Below are 13,849 nucleotides of genomic sequence, written 5' to 3'. Positions count from 1 at the left end.
TTTGTTGTTAAAGTAGATTTCTCATTTTCTAATTAGATAGCCAGACACCACTCCTCTTCAAATAAATCTTAAGTACATAATTCCATTTTCCTGCTCCTTATCTACTTTATGTTTGTGTACCAAATAAGAGCTAAGTTTAACTAACTTGTTACTAAAGTTTCCTTTGTTTTTTTTTTCAATGAAGACCTAGTTTTACTTGCACATTTTTCACAAGCATCAAATAGTGGGTGATCTTTCAAGCTTGAACAGTAACAGTTGTATTGCTGAGGAAGGATTTCTTGTTTCAAATGATCTAGATAATGATTTACAGCTATTTTGGGTAATACTCAAAATGACAGCTCCTTGAATTTTTTTGTGTGCAGAAAAATTTGCTGGGCTGGCATCTTTCAGACCCTGGGAGGTCATCCCAATTCTCAGCATGTGGGAAACAAGGGAATGCTCTGAAATCCTTACTCCAGAGGGAACTGACCTGTCCACATTAACTTGTGATACATGTGAATGTTTGATGAGATTTCCCCAAATGTCTGTGGCCTCCTGAGGCCTGGAATTTGTGGGCCAGGGCTAACCTATGAGCTGTGGGTATTCCAGGACCAAACCTGAAACACTGACCTATAATGATAGTTTACTTCCTCTAAAGAAAACTAATAGTACTTTGTAGTATCTATCTTTATATAGTACTGTATACATGGTTGTTAAAAAGTATAAAGGATGCAAAAAGGCGGTAAATAAGAATTAACAACCTTTTAAAATTTGGAACATTATCAGAAAATACACATGGGTACCACTGGCTGTTGGAAAATATAAGCTGAGATACAATAATAAAGAAATAATAAAGGAGGAAGGGGAAGAATAACGAGAAAAGACAAGATAGGGAGTGATATAGAAAGAAATATGTTTAAAGAAAATAACATAGGGTATTTAATATATTTTCAGTATTCAAAAATCTTCAGTGGGTCTTCAGTACCTACAGGATAAATTCCAGCTTCCTTAAGCTGATATATATACATTTCATGACTTTTTATTTATTATTTTTAACTTTATATTAAGTTTTTTGGTTCATTTTCTTTTTTAATTTTATATTTCAATTATAGTTTATGTTCAATATTATTTTGTATTAGTTTCAGGTGTACAAAATAGTGGTTAGACAATCATATACTTTACAAAGTGGTCCCTCTGATATTTCAAATACTAACCTGGCACTATACATAGTTATTACAATATTATTGACTACTACAGGCCTGGTGCACGAATTCGTGCACGGGTGGGATCCGGCCAGCCGGGGTAAGGGGCCGAGGGCTGTTGGTTGGCCAGCCCCAGCCCCTGGTCGAACTCCCGGTCAAGGGGACAATTTGCATAATAGCCTCTTATTATATAGGATATTCCCTATGCTGTACTTTACATCCCCAGGGCTATTTTGTGCCTACCAATTTGTACTTCTTAATCCATTCACCTTTTTCATCCAGCCCCCCAAAGCCCCCTCCCCTCTGATAGCTCTCAGACTGTTCTCTATCTATGAGTCTGTTTCTATTTTGTTGTTTATTTTTTTCATTAGATTCAACATTATGTAAAATTACATAATACTTGTCTTTCTCTGACTGATCTTCATTATGCTATCAACTTCCTTCAGCTACTCAAGTTTGCCTTCACTTTACTAAACTCTTCAACTTTGGAAGGTTTTTCTTATTCAGTTTTTCCAAAGATTCCATTTTGTTTGAAATCAGCATCTCATACAAGTAAACAAAGTTATTCAGTTTTTACTGAGAGCCTTTAAAGAATCTTACCATGCAGAAGCTATTTGATAAAGAGTTTCCCTTTTCATGATGTTAAGGAATGTTGAATTCAAAAGATTTAATAAGCCCCGCCAGTGTTGCTCAGTGATTGAGCACTGAGCTATGAACCAAGAGGTCACAGTTCGATTCCAGGTCAGACCACATGTCCGGGTTGCAGGCTCGATCCCCAGTGTGGGGTGTGCAGGAGGCGACCGATCAATGATTCTCTCTCATCATTGATGTTCCTATCTCTCTCTCCCTTTCCCTCCTTCTCTGAAATCAATAAAAATATATATTTTAATAAAAGATTTAATAAGAGCAGTAGGACTAGAGCATTTCTTCCAGAATATATGAAAAATCAGATATCCTGGAGCTAGAATGAAAAGGCCTCACTCTTATAGACCAGTAGAAACTGAATTCCTGCAGACCTCCAAATTTAAGTGCAAATTTATCTTTAGAGCTTGCCTGGATGTGAAAATGGAGATGTATAGTAAACTCTTACAACTCCATGGGACTTTCCATATCAATAGCTCCTATGGAAAAATGGTCACAAAGAAAAGCCCAAGAAAATAGGTAGCTATAATTCACTTCACACTTGGGCATTCCAAGACCAAACCAATAAATTGAATTATAACATTAGTTGAGTTTCTACAAAAAATACCAACAAAAATTTTGACAACATCATGGTACTCTGAGGAGCCAATTCCACCCTCTCAAATAAATAATTATATATATTTATTTACTAATCCCTAAAAGCTAAAAAGACAGCTATAATCAATTTTTATTAAGCACAAAAACCTTACATTACAATACACAGAAATGAAATTTAGCAAGATGACCACCAAGATCATTGTTTATGAAATTTTCCAGATTATAACTCGTAGGCCTCATGTGGTTTATTCACAAGTAGCCTGCAGTTCTCCAAGCACTATGTAATCCTTGCACTTGAATATGTGAATATAAGTTCCACAATAGTTATATATCATACTTGGATAATATTTATGCTACTTTCAGAGTCCCTCCATAAAGATACACACACATACACACACACACACACACACACACACGAGGCCCAGTGCACATTCATGCACTGGAGGGGGGTCCCTCAGCCTGGCCTGCGCCCTCTCACAGTCTGGAACCCCTCGAGGGATGTCCAACTGCCAGCTTAGGCCGGCTCCCCCTGGGCCAGCAGTCGGACATCCCCCAAGGGGTCCTTAGTGCTGCTGAGGAGGAGGAAGAGGCTCCTGCCACCGCCGCTGTGCTCGCCAGCCATGAGCCACAGGGGGAGTGCACTGACCACCAGGGGGCAGCTCCTGTGCTGAGCGTCTGCCCACTAGTGGTCAGTGCATGTCATAGTGACTGATCATTTGGCCATCCAGTCGATTTGCATATTAGCCTTTTATTATATAGGATATTAAGATAATTAAAAGAGAAAGGGGCTCTTGGGTAAAATAACACAACTTACTAGAGTGTTAAATTAGGAAAAGCAGTAGATCAATGTATTGGTGTAACTATTTCCAGATTTGTTGAACTCTAGGAACTCATTTTGATTCTGACCATTCTAAATACATGTCATTTTGATTGTTTGCAATCAAAACATTTTAGATTATCCCTAGACTCCTAGCACCACACCTTGGTTTATTTTGTTTCCTCTTCCTGGTAACTTTCTTTGCTACTGTCAGAAATACTGTCCATCTTCAAGGACCAGCTCAAAACCCAAACCTTCTCATAAAGCCCTCCAAAACTGCCAACCTATGGTAATTTTCTCAACTTTTAATTCCAACAGCATTTTGTTTCATAGGTATTTATTTATTGTCTAATTTATCTGTAATTTTTTCTATGTAAATCTTTTTTTCTCTAACTACACTTATACTCCTCTTAAAGACCGAAATTATATTTTGTAATGCTTTGTGGGCCAAACATTGCCTGATGTATTGAATCTCGTGTGTGTGTGTGTGCGTGTGTGTGTGTGTGTATTTAAGTTTTCTTTTTTGCTTATAAATTTGGGGGAGAGAGAGAGAAAAACAAAGGGAGTTATCGATTTATTTGTTTGTCCACTTATTTATTCATTGATTGATTCCTGAATGTGCCCTGACCAAGGATCAAACCTGAAACCTTGGTGTATCTGGATGACACTCTAACCAACTGAGCTCTCTGGCCAGGGCTCCCTTGTATATATTCATTAAACAATTTTTGACTGGTATTATCTTTATGCTGAGTTACCTTTTATACTGTTTCTCAAAAAAAAAAAAAAACAACACAAAAAAACCCACACAAAATAACACTTGGCCCTGGCTGGGTAGCTCAATTGGTTAGAGTGTCTTCTGAATACACCAAGGTTATGGGTTCGATCCTCGGTCAGGCCACATACAATAATCAACCAATGAATGCATAAATAAGTGGAACAACAAATCAATGTTTCTCTCTCTTTTCCTCTCTTTTTCTAAACTGTGGGATTAAAAGAAAATAACCAGTCATTTTGACAAAATGTATTCAAAGTCTTAAAGATATATATATTTTACCATTTAATTTGACTTCTAGAAAACACATTTCAAATAAATAAAGCTGTACACAGATAGTTAGCTACAAAGATATTCATTATTGCATTAAAATATAATATGTAAAAATATACAAAAATAGGTGAATGAATGTCATATTTTAAAGCCAATTAATGAGATGAGATTGTGGGAAGAAATGCTCTTTTCTAGCATGGTTTGTGCTCATAGCTCTTACTTCTTTTTGTTTGTAGGTCCATGGGAAGTGTATGTGTAAACACAACACAGCAGGCACCCACTGCCAACATTGTGCACCACTGTACAATGACCGCCCCTGGGAGGCAGCTGATGGCAAAACAGGATCTCCTAAAGAGTGCAGAAGTAAGTACCAAGCCTAGAAGACTCAGAGCCTTCTTTACAAAGTAAGCTTATCTGTGGACTCCTTGTTGTCTCTGGAAACATAATATAAAGTGGTGGGTGACCGACATAAACATAGCCAGTTTCGCTGCCCACTATGCCCTCAACTATTGGAAAGAATGACAGCTTGCCAAGTTGCCAATATGACTGTTTTGCCAAGAATATGTTGCTCATTTTCTTGGCCACTTTGGGGCACCTAAGCACCCTTCCTAATAATTTGGCATCATAAAAACATGGCCAGACACAAGAGCAACTAGGATAATGGTATTCAGTAACCCTCATAGTAGAGTTAATGAATTATACTCATGAACTCATTTCTCGAAACAACCCTATAAAGCAGGTGGTGTTAATCCCATTTTTGAGATCTGGAAATTGAAGCTTATTAAGATTAAGTAATTTTCCAAAATTAGTAAATAGAGTTAAGACTTGGTCCCAAATCTTCAGAATCCCAAATTAAATACTTTTTCCCCATACTATCATACTATTATTTAAAATGACAAATCAGATTTGAAATTATGCCAGTAAGTCAAGAAGGAGACTGCATTACCAGGTTAACTTTGGGTTTAAGGTTTGAAATTAGATAGAAGGGTAAAAAATATGGGAATATGAATCATTGGGTTCTTTTTTTCAATTCAAAGTATCCAGAGGAAGTCACATGCCCATAACAATGTTCTTACTCACAAACTTCAATTTTACTGGGCTTTACAGGCAAGTACTGTGGGTAAAGTTGTGAGAAGTCTCTTCTCATACATAATTTGGCATCATAACTGATTTATTTTAGTTTCTAGGAAATGTAAAGGATTTCCTCTAAGCATAAATCTTAAATTATCTTATAATATGCTTTTTAAAGATTATAAATCTTCTCAAAATATCATAACATATCAAGGAAACAATGAAAAACGATAGCACAAACATTTTCAAATACAGCTGACCTCCACACAAAAAAGGTCTGGAATCTTATTCTAAATCACTCATCAAGAGAATCTAAAGAATTTCTCCTAAATTCCTAGAATGCCATGCTGGCCCTTTACAGAGAATCCAACTGCATATCTAAATACATATAGAACATAAAGACTTGTCACTTGGTGCTACTGACTGATAATCCTAGAAATGCCTTTCAGAAATTGATTACATAGGAAACACTACTGACCTCTGCTATAGAAAATTAAGGCTTCCATAAGCAACTAACTTTACTCACCAGTACAACAATAGCTGATGAATAGAAAGACAAATAAATCTACCTACCAAGTTATTAACTCCTGTCAAACAGAATTTTTTCCAGGCTTAGTGAGCATAAATTCAGGCCTATATCTGCAATATGAATTATTTTCAAATAATGCCTGACAATCTAGGTTTTTCTAAGTAAGGCATGAGACCCACAGTGATAACAGTGCCTTGAGAAGAAGCAGGAATGGAAATGGTGACATATTTCCATTAAAGAGAGAAAAAATTGGTGGCCACTCAAATAGTTTTTCCAAAATAAATTCAACTCCAGTTGCTAAGGTAACTGTTATATCTCTGCCTACGTAGACAAATCTACAACTGATTGGCTTTCAGACATGTCTTCAAACTTATTTTTTAATTTAAAAATCTAATATGTCAATTATATCTCAAAAAATCTATAAAGAAACACTAAACATATACACCAAAAATACCCCAAAACTTTTTTTAAAAAGGAAAGTAATGCCTGGATGGTGTGGTTCAGTGGTTGAGCGTCGACCTATGAACCAGGACATCACAGTTCGATTGCCAGTCAGGGCATGTGTCTGGGATGCAGGCTTGATCCCCAGTGGGGGGCATGCGGGAGGCAACTGATCAATGATTCTCTCATCATTGATGTTTCTATCTCTCTCTTTCTCTCTCTCTTCCTCTCTGAAATCAATTAAAAAATATATATTTTTTAAAGAAAGTAGTAATCTATTAAAGGCAAGAGGAAACAGGATAAATGGGGATGGGAGACTAGAGTTTTTGAGGTATACCTATTTATATTGTTTTGGTTCTTATGTACTATAATAATATGTACTCTTCAAAAAACTAAAAATAAAATTTAAAAAATTAACTGAATATTAGAAAACCTACCACTTTATTTTTAATGATTTGCTTTCCTTCCACGCTTCTTTTCCAGCCTGCAAGTGCAATGGACATGCTGATGCCTGTCACTTTGACATTAATGTGTGGGAGGCATCAGGGAATCGCAGTGGTGGTGTCTGCAATGACTGTCAGCACAACACGGAAGGCCAGCATTGCCAGCGATGTAAGCCAGGCTTCTACCGGGACCTCCGGAGACCCTTCTCTGCTCCAGATGCTTGCAAATGTAAGTGAACTCATTCATGGTTGCTGGAGAAAAGGATGATATGTATAAAAGGGATGAATCTTTCCACCCTTCATTTGCTGGTCCAAGGGAGAGAGGTCATGAAATTTCAGACAATACACTCACACTCATCAATTAACTTCATTGATAAGGGGCAAGAATTTTCATCTTGTTAGGTGAAAACAGTACAATATTCATTTAAAAAAATTCTCCTTTCTCACTCTCCATGAAGTGAAATTATTTTCTGTAGCACCACATTTTGGAAAACAAGATGTCTAGTATAAGGGAAAAAAGAATGACGAAGAGGGAGATATATTTAAAATTATCTTAAGACAAAATATATGAGTAGAGCATTGACAATAATAAGTAGACTGAAGTTAATAAAATAAAGAGTGGTTTCCTGCACTTGGGTCATTCTAGCTTTCATCTCTAGAGTGAATCTGAACACCTGTTTGGTTTCAGTATGAACGTACTTTGGTTGACACTGCTCTAATGTACCCCCATGTCATAAACAAATTTAGAACATAATAATAAATCCCTTCTCTTCCCCACCCAATACCAAATTCATATAGAATGGATTCTGTTTTTGTTGGCATAACTCCAAGGAGTTTATTTGGAAAAAAAGAGTAGAATTTTAAAATGCCTGTGCAATTATCTGAAATGTGACTGTAAAAGGTGCACGCAGAACTTAAGTCAATGTCCAATGTGGCTGAACAGCCTGCCTAACTACATGAGTATTTACATGTCTATTAACTCAGAAATTATTAGAGAACAAACTACTCAAGACTCTTAATGGAGATTGATGATCATGCCCTTCCTTTCCCCACCAAGGACTCCATGTTCTGGCTCAAAACAGTGACAGGAAGGGAGCAATACAATGGGAAATAATCATTCAAAATCTTGGTGTGTTTTTTTAATTTAAAGGAAAAAGTCTAGTGTTCTTGAAAAATACATATTTTTAATGTCAGGCAGGAGATATCTACATGAAAATTTGACTGGGCTTCTTTGTTACAAGCTTTCTCTCTTAAACTGTAGAAGATAGATTGTGGCACACTTCACTTTCAACACTGAGCCCCAAATTTGGATGTAATACTATTTCTCAGAGTTCTATTTTACTTCAACTTCTGCATGTACTCAGACTTGAAGCTAGAAATCAATAATAATTCATATTGCTAATCTCTCCTAATTAACAAATACTTAGATGCACCAAGTAAGGAATTATGAAAATAACTTATACCAATTTAGTCCTTTTAGCATAATTTGTAGCAGGTAGATGGATTAGTAGGAAAGATCTATATCTCCTTCTTTCCTTCTCCAGGCAGCCCCCTGATCAACTGGTAGACTGCCCAATGAAGGCTTATCTTCATTCACTATTCCAGCATATGTTTGAGGCACAGATGCCTGTGTCCATTCACTTCCCTAGCATGGTTTTCCTTATTAGCACCATCTGGTTCTTTTCTTCCCTTTACTGAGCCAGGGGTAGGTCCCAACACCTATTAGCACACCTAATTCTTATCTCTACCAACTCTCCATAATATATTATTTAATTGGCAAACATATGTTTGGCAACATTTTCACTATTATTATTTTTGTTTGTTTTAATTTAAATTCTTTATTGTTTAAAGTATTACATACGTCTCCATATTCCCCCATTGATCTCTCCCCGGCCACTCCCACCCTCCAGCACATGCCCTCATCCCCCTACTGTCTGTGTCCATTGGTTTCCTTATATGCATGCATACAAGTCCTTTGGTTGATCTCTTATCCTGCCCTCCCACCCACCCTTCTTTCCCTCTGAGGTCTGACAGTCTGTTCAATACTTTGTGTCTCTGGATCTATTTATGTTCATTATGCTCCACAAATGAGTGAGATCATGTTATATTTATCTTTCTCCAACTGGCTTATTTCGCTTAGCATCACGCTCTCCAGGTCCATCCATGCTGTTGCGAATGATAAGAGTTCTTTCTTTTTTACAGCAGCATAGAATTCCATTGTGTAGATGTACCACAGGTTTATAATCCACTCATCTGTTGATGGGCACTTGTGCTGTTTCCAAATCTTAGTTATTGTAAATTGTGCTGCTATGAACATAGGGGTGCATATATCCTTTCTGATTGGTGTTTCTAATTTCTTGGGATATGTTCTTAGAAGTGGGATTACTGGGTCAAATGGGAGTTCCATTTTTAATTTTTTTGAGGAAACTCTATACTGTTTTCCACAGTGGCTGTACCAGTCTGCATTCCCACCAGCAGTGCACGAGGGTTCCTTTTTCTCCACATCCTCACCAGCACTTGTTTATTGATTTGTTGATGATAGCCCTTCTGACAGGTGTGAAATGGTACCGCATTGTCGTTTTGATTTGTATCTCTCGGGTGATTAGTGACTTTGAGCATGTTTTCATGTCTCTTGGCCTTCTGTATGTCCTCTTTTGAAAAGTATCTATTTAGGTCCTTTGCCCACTTTTTGATTGGGTTGTTTACCTTCCTTTTGTTAAACTGTATGAGTTCCCTATAAATTTTGGAGATTAAACCCTTATTGGATATAACATTGGCAAGTATGTTCTCCCATGCTGTAGGCTCTCTTGTTGTTTTGTTGATGGTTTTCTTTGCTGTACAGAAGCTTTTTATTTTGATGTAGTCCCATCTGTTTATTTTCTCCTTAGTTTCCATTGTCCTAAGAGCTGTATCAGTAAAGATATTGCTACAACATACATCTGATATTTTGCTGCCTATGGATTCTTCTAAGATTTTTATGGTTTCTCGTCTTACATTTAAGTCCTTTATCCATTTTGAGTTTATTTTTGTGTATGGTGTAAGTTGGTGGTCTAGTTTCATTTTTTTTGCATGTACCTGTCCAATTTTCCCAACACCATTTATTGAAGAGACTATCTTGACTCCATTGTATGCTCTTGCCTCCTTTGTCAAATATTAATTGAGCATAATGGCTTGGGTCGATTTCTGGGTTCTCTGTTCTGTTCCATTGATCTATATGTGTGTTCTTGTGCTATTATCAGGCAGTTTTGAGAATAGTGGCTTTGTAATATAGCTTGATATCTGGTATTGTCATCCCTCCAACTTTGTTCTTTCTCAAGATTGCTGCAGCTATTCGGAGTCTTTTTTTATTCCAAATGAATTTTTGGAGTGTTTGTTCTAGGTCTGTGAAATATGCCATTGGTATTTGATGGGGATTGCATTGAATCTATAGATTGCTTTGGGTAGTATGGACATTTTAATGATGTTGATTCTACCAATCCATGAAATGGTATATTCTTCCATTTCTTTATGTCTTCCTCTATCTCTTTTTTCAATGTCCTGTAGTTTTCTGAGTACAGGTGTTTTACCTCCTTAGTTAAGTTTATTCCTAGGTATCTTAATTTTTTTGTTGCAATGGTAAATGGGGTTATTGGTTTTTTTTTAGTTTCTCTTTCTGTGAGCTCCTTATGGGTGTATAAAAAAGCCATAGATTTCTGGGTGTTAATTTTGTATCCTGCTACATTGCTGAACTAATTTATCAAGTCTAATAGTTCATTTTCACTATTATTTAGCAATATTTTCTTATCATTAACTATCTCCTTGGCAGATGTGTCCCTGTCACTTTGAGAGTTATTAATTCCGATAAAATTAATGACAAATAAATTAATTAACTGACATTTATTAAGTATCTATAATGTATCAGATTTCATGGTAGGTGCTGATATAGATGTTGCTATAGCCACAACTTTTCTCCCTTAGTTCCCAATTTACTTTTATGACAAAGATAGTATCAAGAAAACAAGTTGATATTTTTAAAACTTTAAACTATCTCAGTGTGTGGTTCTATCAACAACATGTACAATGTTATTCAAAATAACAATTTTATTATATTTATTCTACTCTGCTCACCAAGGCAGAAAAGAAATCTGCTACTCAGTGTGTGGCCCAGAGACCAATCCCACTGGCACCATCTGATTAGAAAATGCAGAACTTCTATTCCCATCCAGACCCACCCAATCAAATTTGCACTTTAACAAAATTCCCAGGTGATCATATCATATTAAAGTTTGAGAATGCTGCAGAAAGCTTTTCAATAAAAGTTAAATGAATTTTAGCACTTACTGTAAAGGTTAATTTTTTAAAAATTAGCCAGAACATCCTATCATTCCCTGAGCATCAAATTTACCAAGGTTTGCATCTCTACTTGTGCATATAGACTTAGAATTTTTAAAAACTGAATTACATAAAGATTTACTGAGGGGAAAATGGAAATCTGGATAAGTGTGTTTCTGTAGTTTAGTACTTTCCAAAGTTTAATCCATGGAACACTAATTCCATGAGATGTTAGTAGAAATGAATATAAGGCGAAATCTGTCTATGGCCTGAAAATTTAGAAAATGGTGAATTAATCAAAGGTTTCCTCAGGATTTCTCAGAGCCCTTCATATGCTAATTTTCATTAACAAACCTCAGACAGAGCTTTGAGGTGTGTCTCTCAAATTTTACCGGGAATGTCTGTCTGTCTCTCTCTCTCTCTTTCTCTCTCTCTTTCCTTCCTTCCTTCCTTCCTTCCTTCCTTTCTTCCTTCCTTCCTTCCTTCCTTCCTTCCTTCCTTCCTTCCTTCCTTCGTCCCTTCCTTCCTTCCTTCCTTCCTTCCTTCCTTCCTTCCTTCCTTCCTTTCTTTCTTTCTTTCTTTCTTTCTCTCTTTCTTTTTCTTAATGTGTTGGCAAATGGCCTTGGTGATTCTTTTTTTATTATTATTATTTTTATTGATCTCAGAGAGGAAGGGAGAGGAAGAGAGAGATAGAAACATCAATGATGAGAGAGAATCATGGATTGGCTGCTTCCTGCACGGCCCACACAGGGGATGGAGCCCACATCCCGGGCATGTGCCCCGACTGGGAATCGAACCATGACTTCCTGGTTCATAGGTTGATGCTCAACCATTGAGCCATGCCGGCCAGCCAGGGAATGCCTTTCTTACAGAACATCTGTGGGGCCAATGTTCTATAGAAACTTGGGAAGCCATGTCCCAGAAATTCCTTCCCTTTATTTGTTATTTATTTCCAAGTGCTAGATCCCACAATCATCTATCAAGGACCTTATATTTCTATCAGTGAAATAATTACAAACATAACATAAACTAAGCCTCGGCAGTCTACAATCATTTATCAGTGATGACATATGAAAACACTTCTCTCCCTCATTTCCTAGTTTATGTCTTCTCAGGAGTTGGAACCATTGAAAACTTGAAGCATCAACCCAGATAGAATCTACCAGTAGTACATAAATTATATATTTAGTGTTGTTCAGGAGACATGTCTTGAGTGCCAGGCACTGTAATAAGCACTAGGTCTGTAAAGATAAAAGGTCTTCCCTGAAAGATCTTACACTCTAGATGAGGAGAAACTTAAAATAACAGGCCACTTCAATCCACTGTGGTGATGGTGGTGATATGATAGTAATAGCTGATGTGTATAGAGTGCCTACTATTTTCTGTTCACGGTTCAAAGGGCAATATATTCATTAATTCATTTAACTTTCACAAAAGCACTTTGATGTAGGTACTATTATTATCCCCACTATATGAGGAAAGTGCAATGAAAGAGATTTGTGGAGTACCTGAAGGGAATGTGTGGATGAGATGAAAGCAGGTGAGGGGAGATTTCCTTGGTGAGATGCCTCCAACACTTCTTTTGTTGCTGTTTTATTTTTTTCCTCTAAAAGTGCCGAAACACACTTTGTCCTACTTTCTAATCGATGATTGCCTTCTTCGCCTTTAATGAGTCCATCTAGAAAATGGAATGAACTTATGTTATTCAATCTACCACAAATTTAATAGAATACTCACCTTGGCACATTCATTCATTTAACAAGTATTAGTGGCACTAGTCTTGGGACTCTGTTCACAGTTACATCACCAGCTCCCTGCCAAGTAAGCCAAGGATTTATTGGCCCCATTCATGTTCCAGGCTCTATTTTCCCTACCTCTATCCTGATAAGCACCGTGCTAAGTGCTATAGTCCTTACGTGTGCACTTAATTGATGGCCATAAATTCATCAAACTTAAATAAAAAGAGCCATGCACCAAATCTACTAGCCAACAGATGTATTCCTGTGAGCAATTAAATCATTTCTGTTCTCACTTCCTCTTTATTTCAACTGTAACCAGAATCAACTGCGGGACCCAAACAGTCAGCTACACATTTCCATTGCCAAGAAATCACTTCTAAGGATTCCAAAGATGTTTGTTTTTTTAAGACTACTGAAGATCATTGAAACTGAATTTATTTCTACAACTCAGAAAACGAATTTTAAAAGGACAGTGAATTTAAGGTCTGTGAACACAAGGGACAGTGTGAAACCGCCCCAACTGAATCTGGGGCTGAGAGCAGAAATCGAGGCTCAAACTGGCTGGTCACAAAGGTACAGAAGTAAAATGGAAAACATAATTTCACTGAGGTACTGTAAGGAATACCATCTCTCTGTTCTAAAAGAGAAGTCTCTTTTAGAGTAATTTATTTGAAATCTCTAAAGTCACTTATGTACCTTTGGTATCCTATAACCTTAGATTTCCCTAAGGCAGGCACAGTATAAATGTGAGAATAAACCTAATAGGCAGTGGTATGCTGACTTTCTAGGGAGAAAAGAAAACAAACAAAACAAAATGCTGATTTATAGCACTGGCCAATATTTATGGTTTAAATAGTCCCACCATGCCAGTTTCAAGCTACCAGATTATTGTTGTTTTCTTTAATCAGGAATTCAGTGACTCAGACTCTAAACCAAAAGGGGAATGGTTTTTCTCCTTTGAATGAAGTCTTGCACCTTCATGGTCCCATTTCTGATCCAAGAACTTCTCTCTAGTCAAACCTGCATATGGATC

General features: G+C 36.9%; 1 protein-coding gene across 4 annotated transcripts in view; it reads left to right on the top strand.

Annotated features, from left to right (window-relative positions):
- The window catches only part of NTN4 (netrin 4), a 115,183-nt gene that overhangs the window by 71,862 nt on the left and 29,472 nt on the right, over positions 1–13,849 (top strand). For all 4 annotated transcript variants that reach the window (XM_070410854.1, XM_070410853.1, XM_070410855.1 and 1 more), the window contains 2 exons: positions 4,519–4,645; positions 6,807–6,995. In XM_070410854.1, coding sequence (XP_070266955.1) covers positions 4,519–4,645; positions 6,807–6,995 — 316 coding nt within the window. The remainder of the gene's footprint in view (positions 1–4,518; positions 4,646–6,806; positions 6,996–13,849) is intronic.

The sequence above is a fragment of the Myotis yumanensis genome, unplaced genomic scaffold, assembly GCF_028538775.1.
Source record: "Myotis yumanensis isolate MYYU_CA2020_CCGP unplaced genomic scaffold, mMyoYum1.0.hap1 SCAF_3, whole genome shotgun sequence".
Classification (NCBI taxonomy): Eukaryota; Metazoa; Chordata; class Mammalia; order Chiroptera; family Vespertilionidae; genus Myotis; species Myotis yumanensis.
Note: the sequence above shows the minus strand (reverse complement) of the source record. Positions and strands in the feature narration are given on the sequence as shown.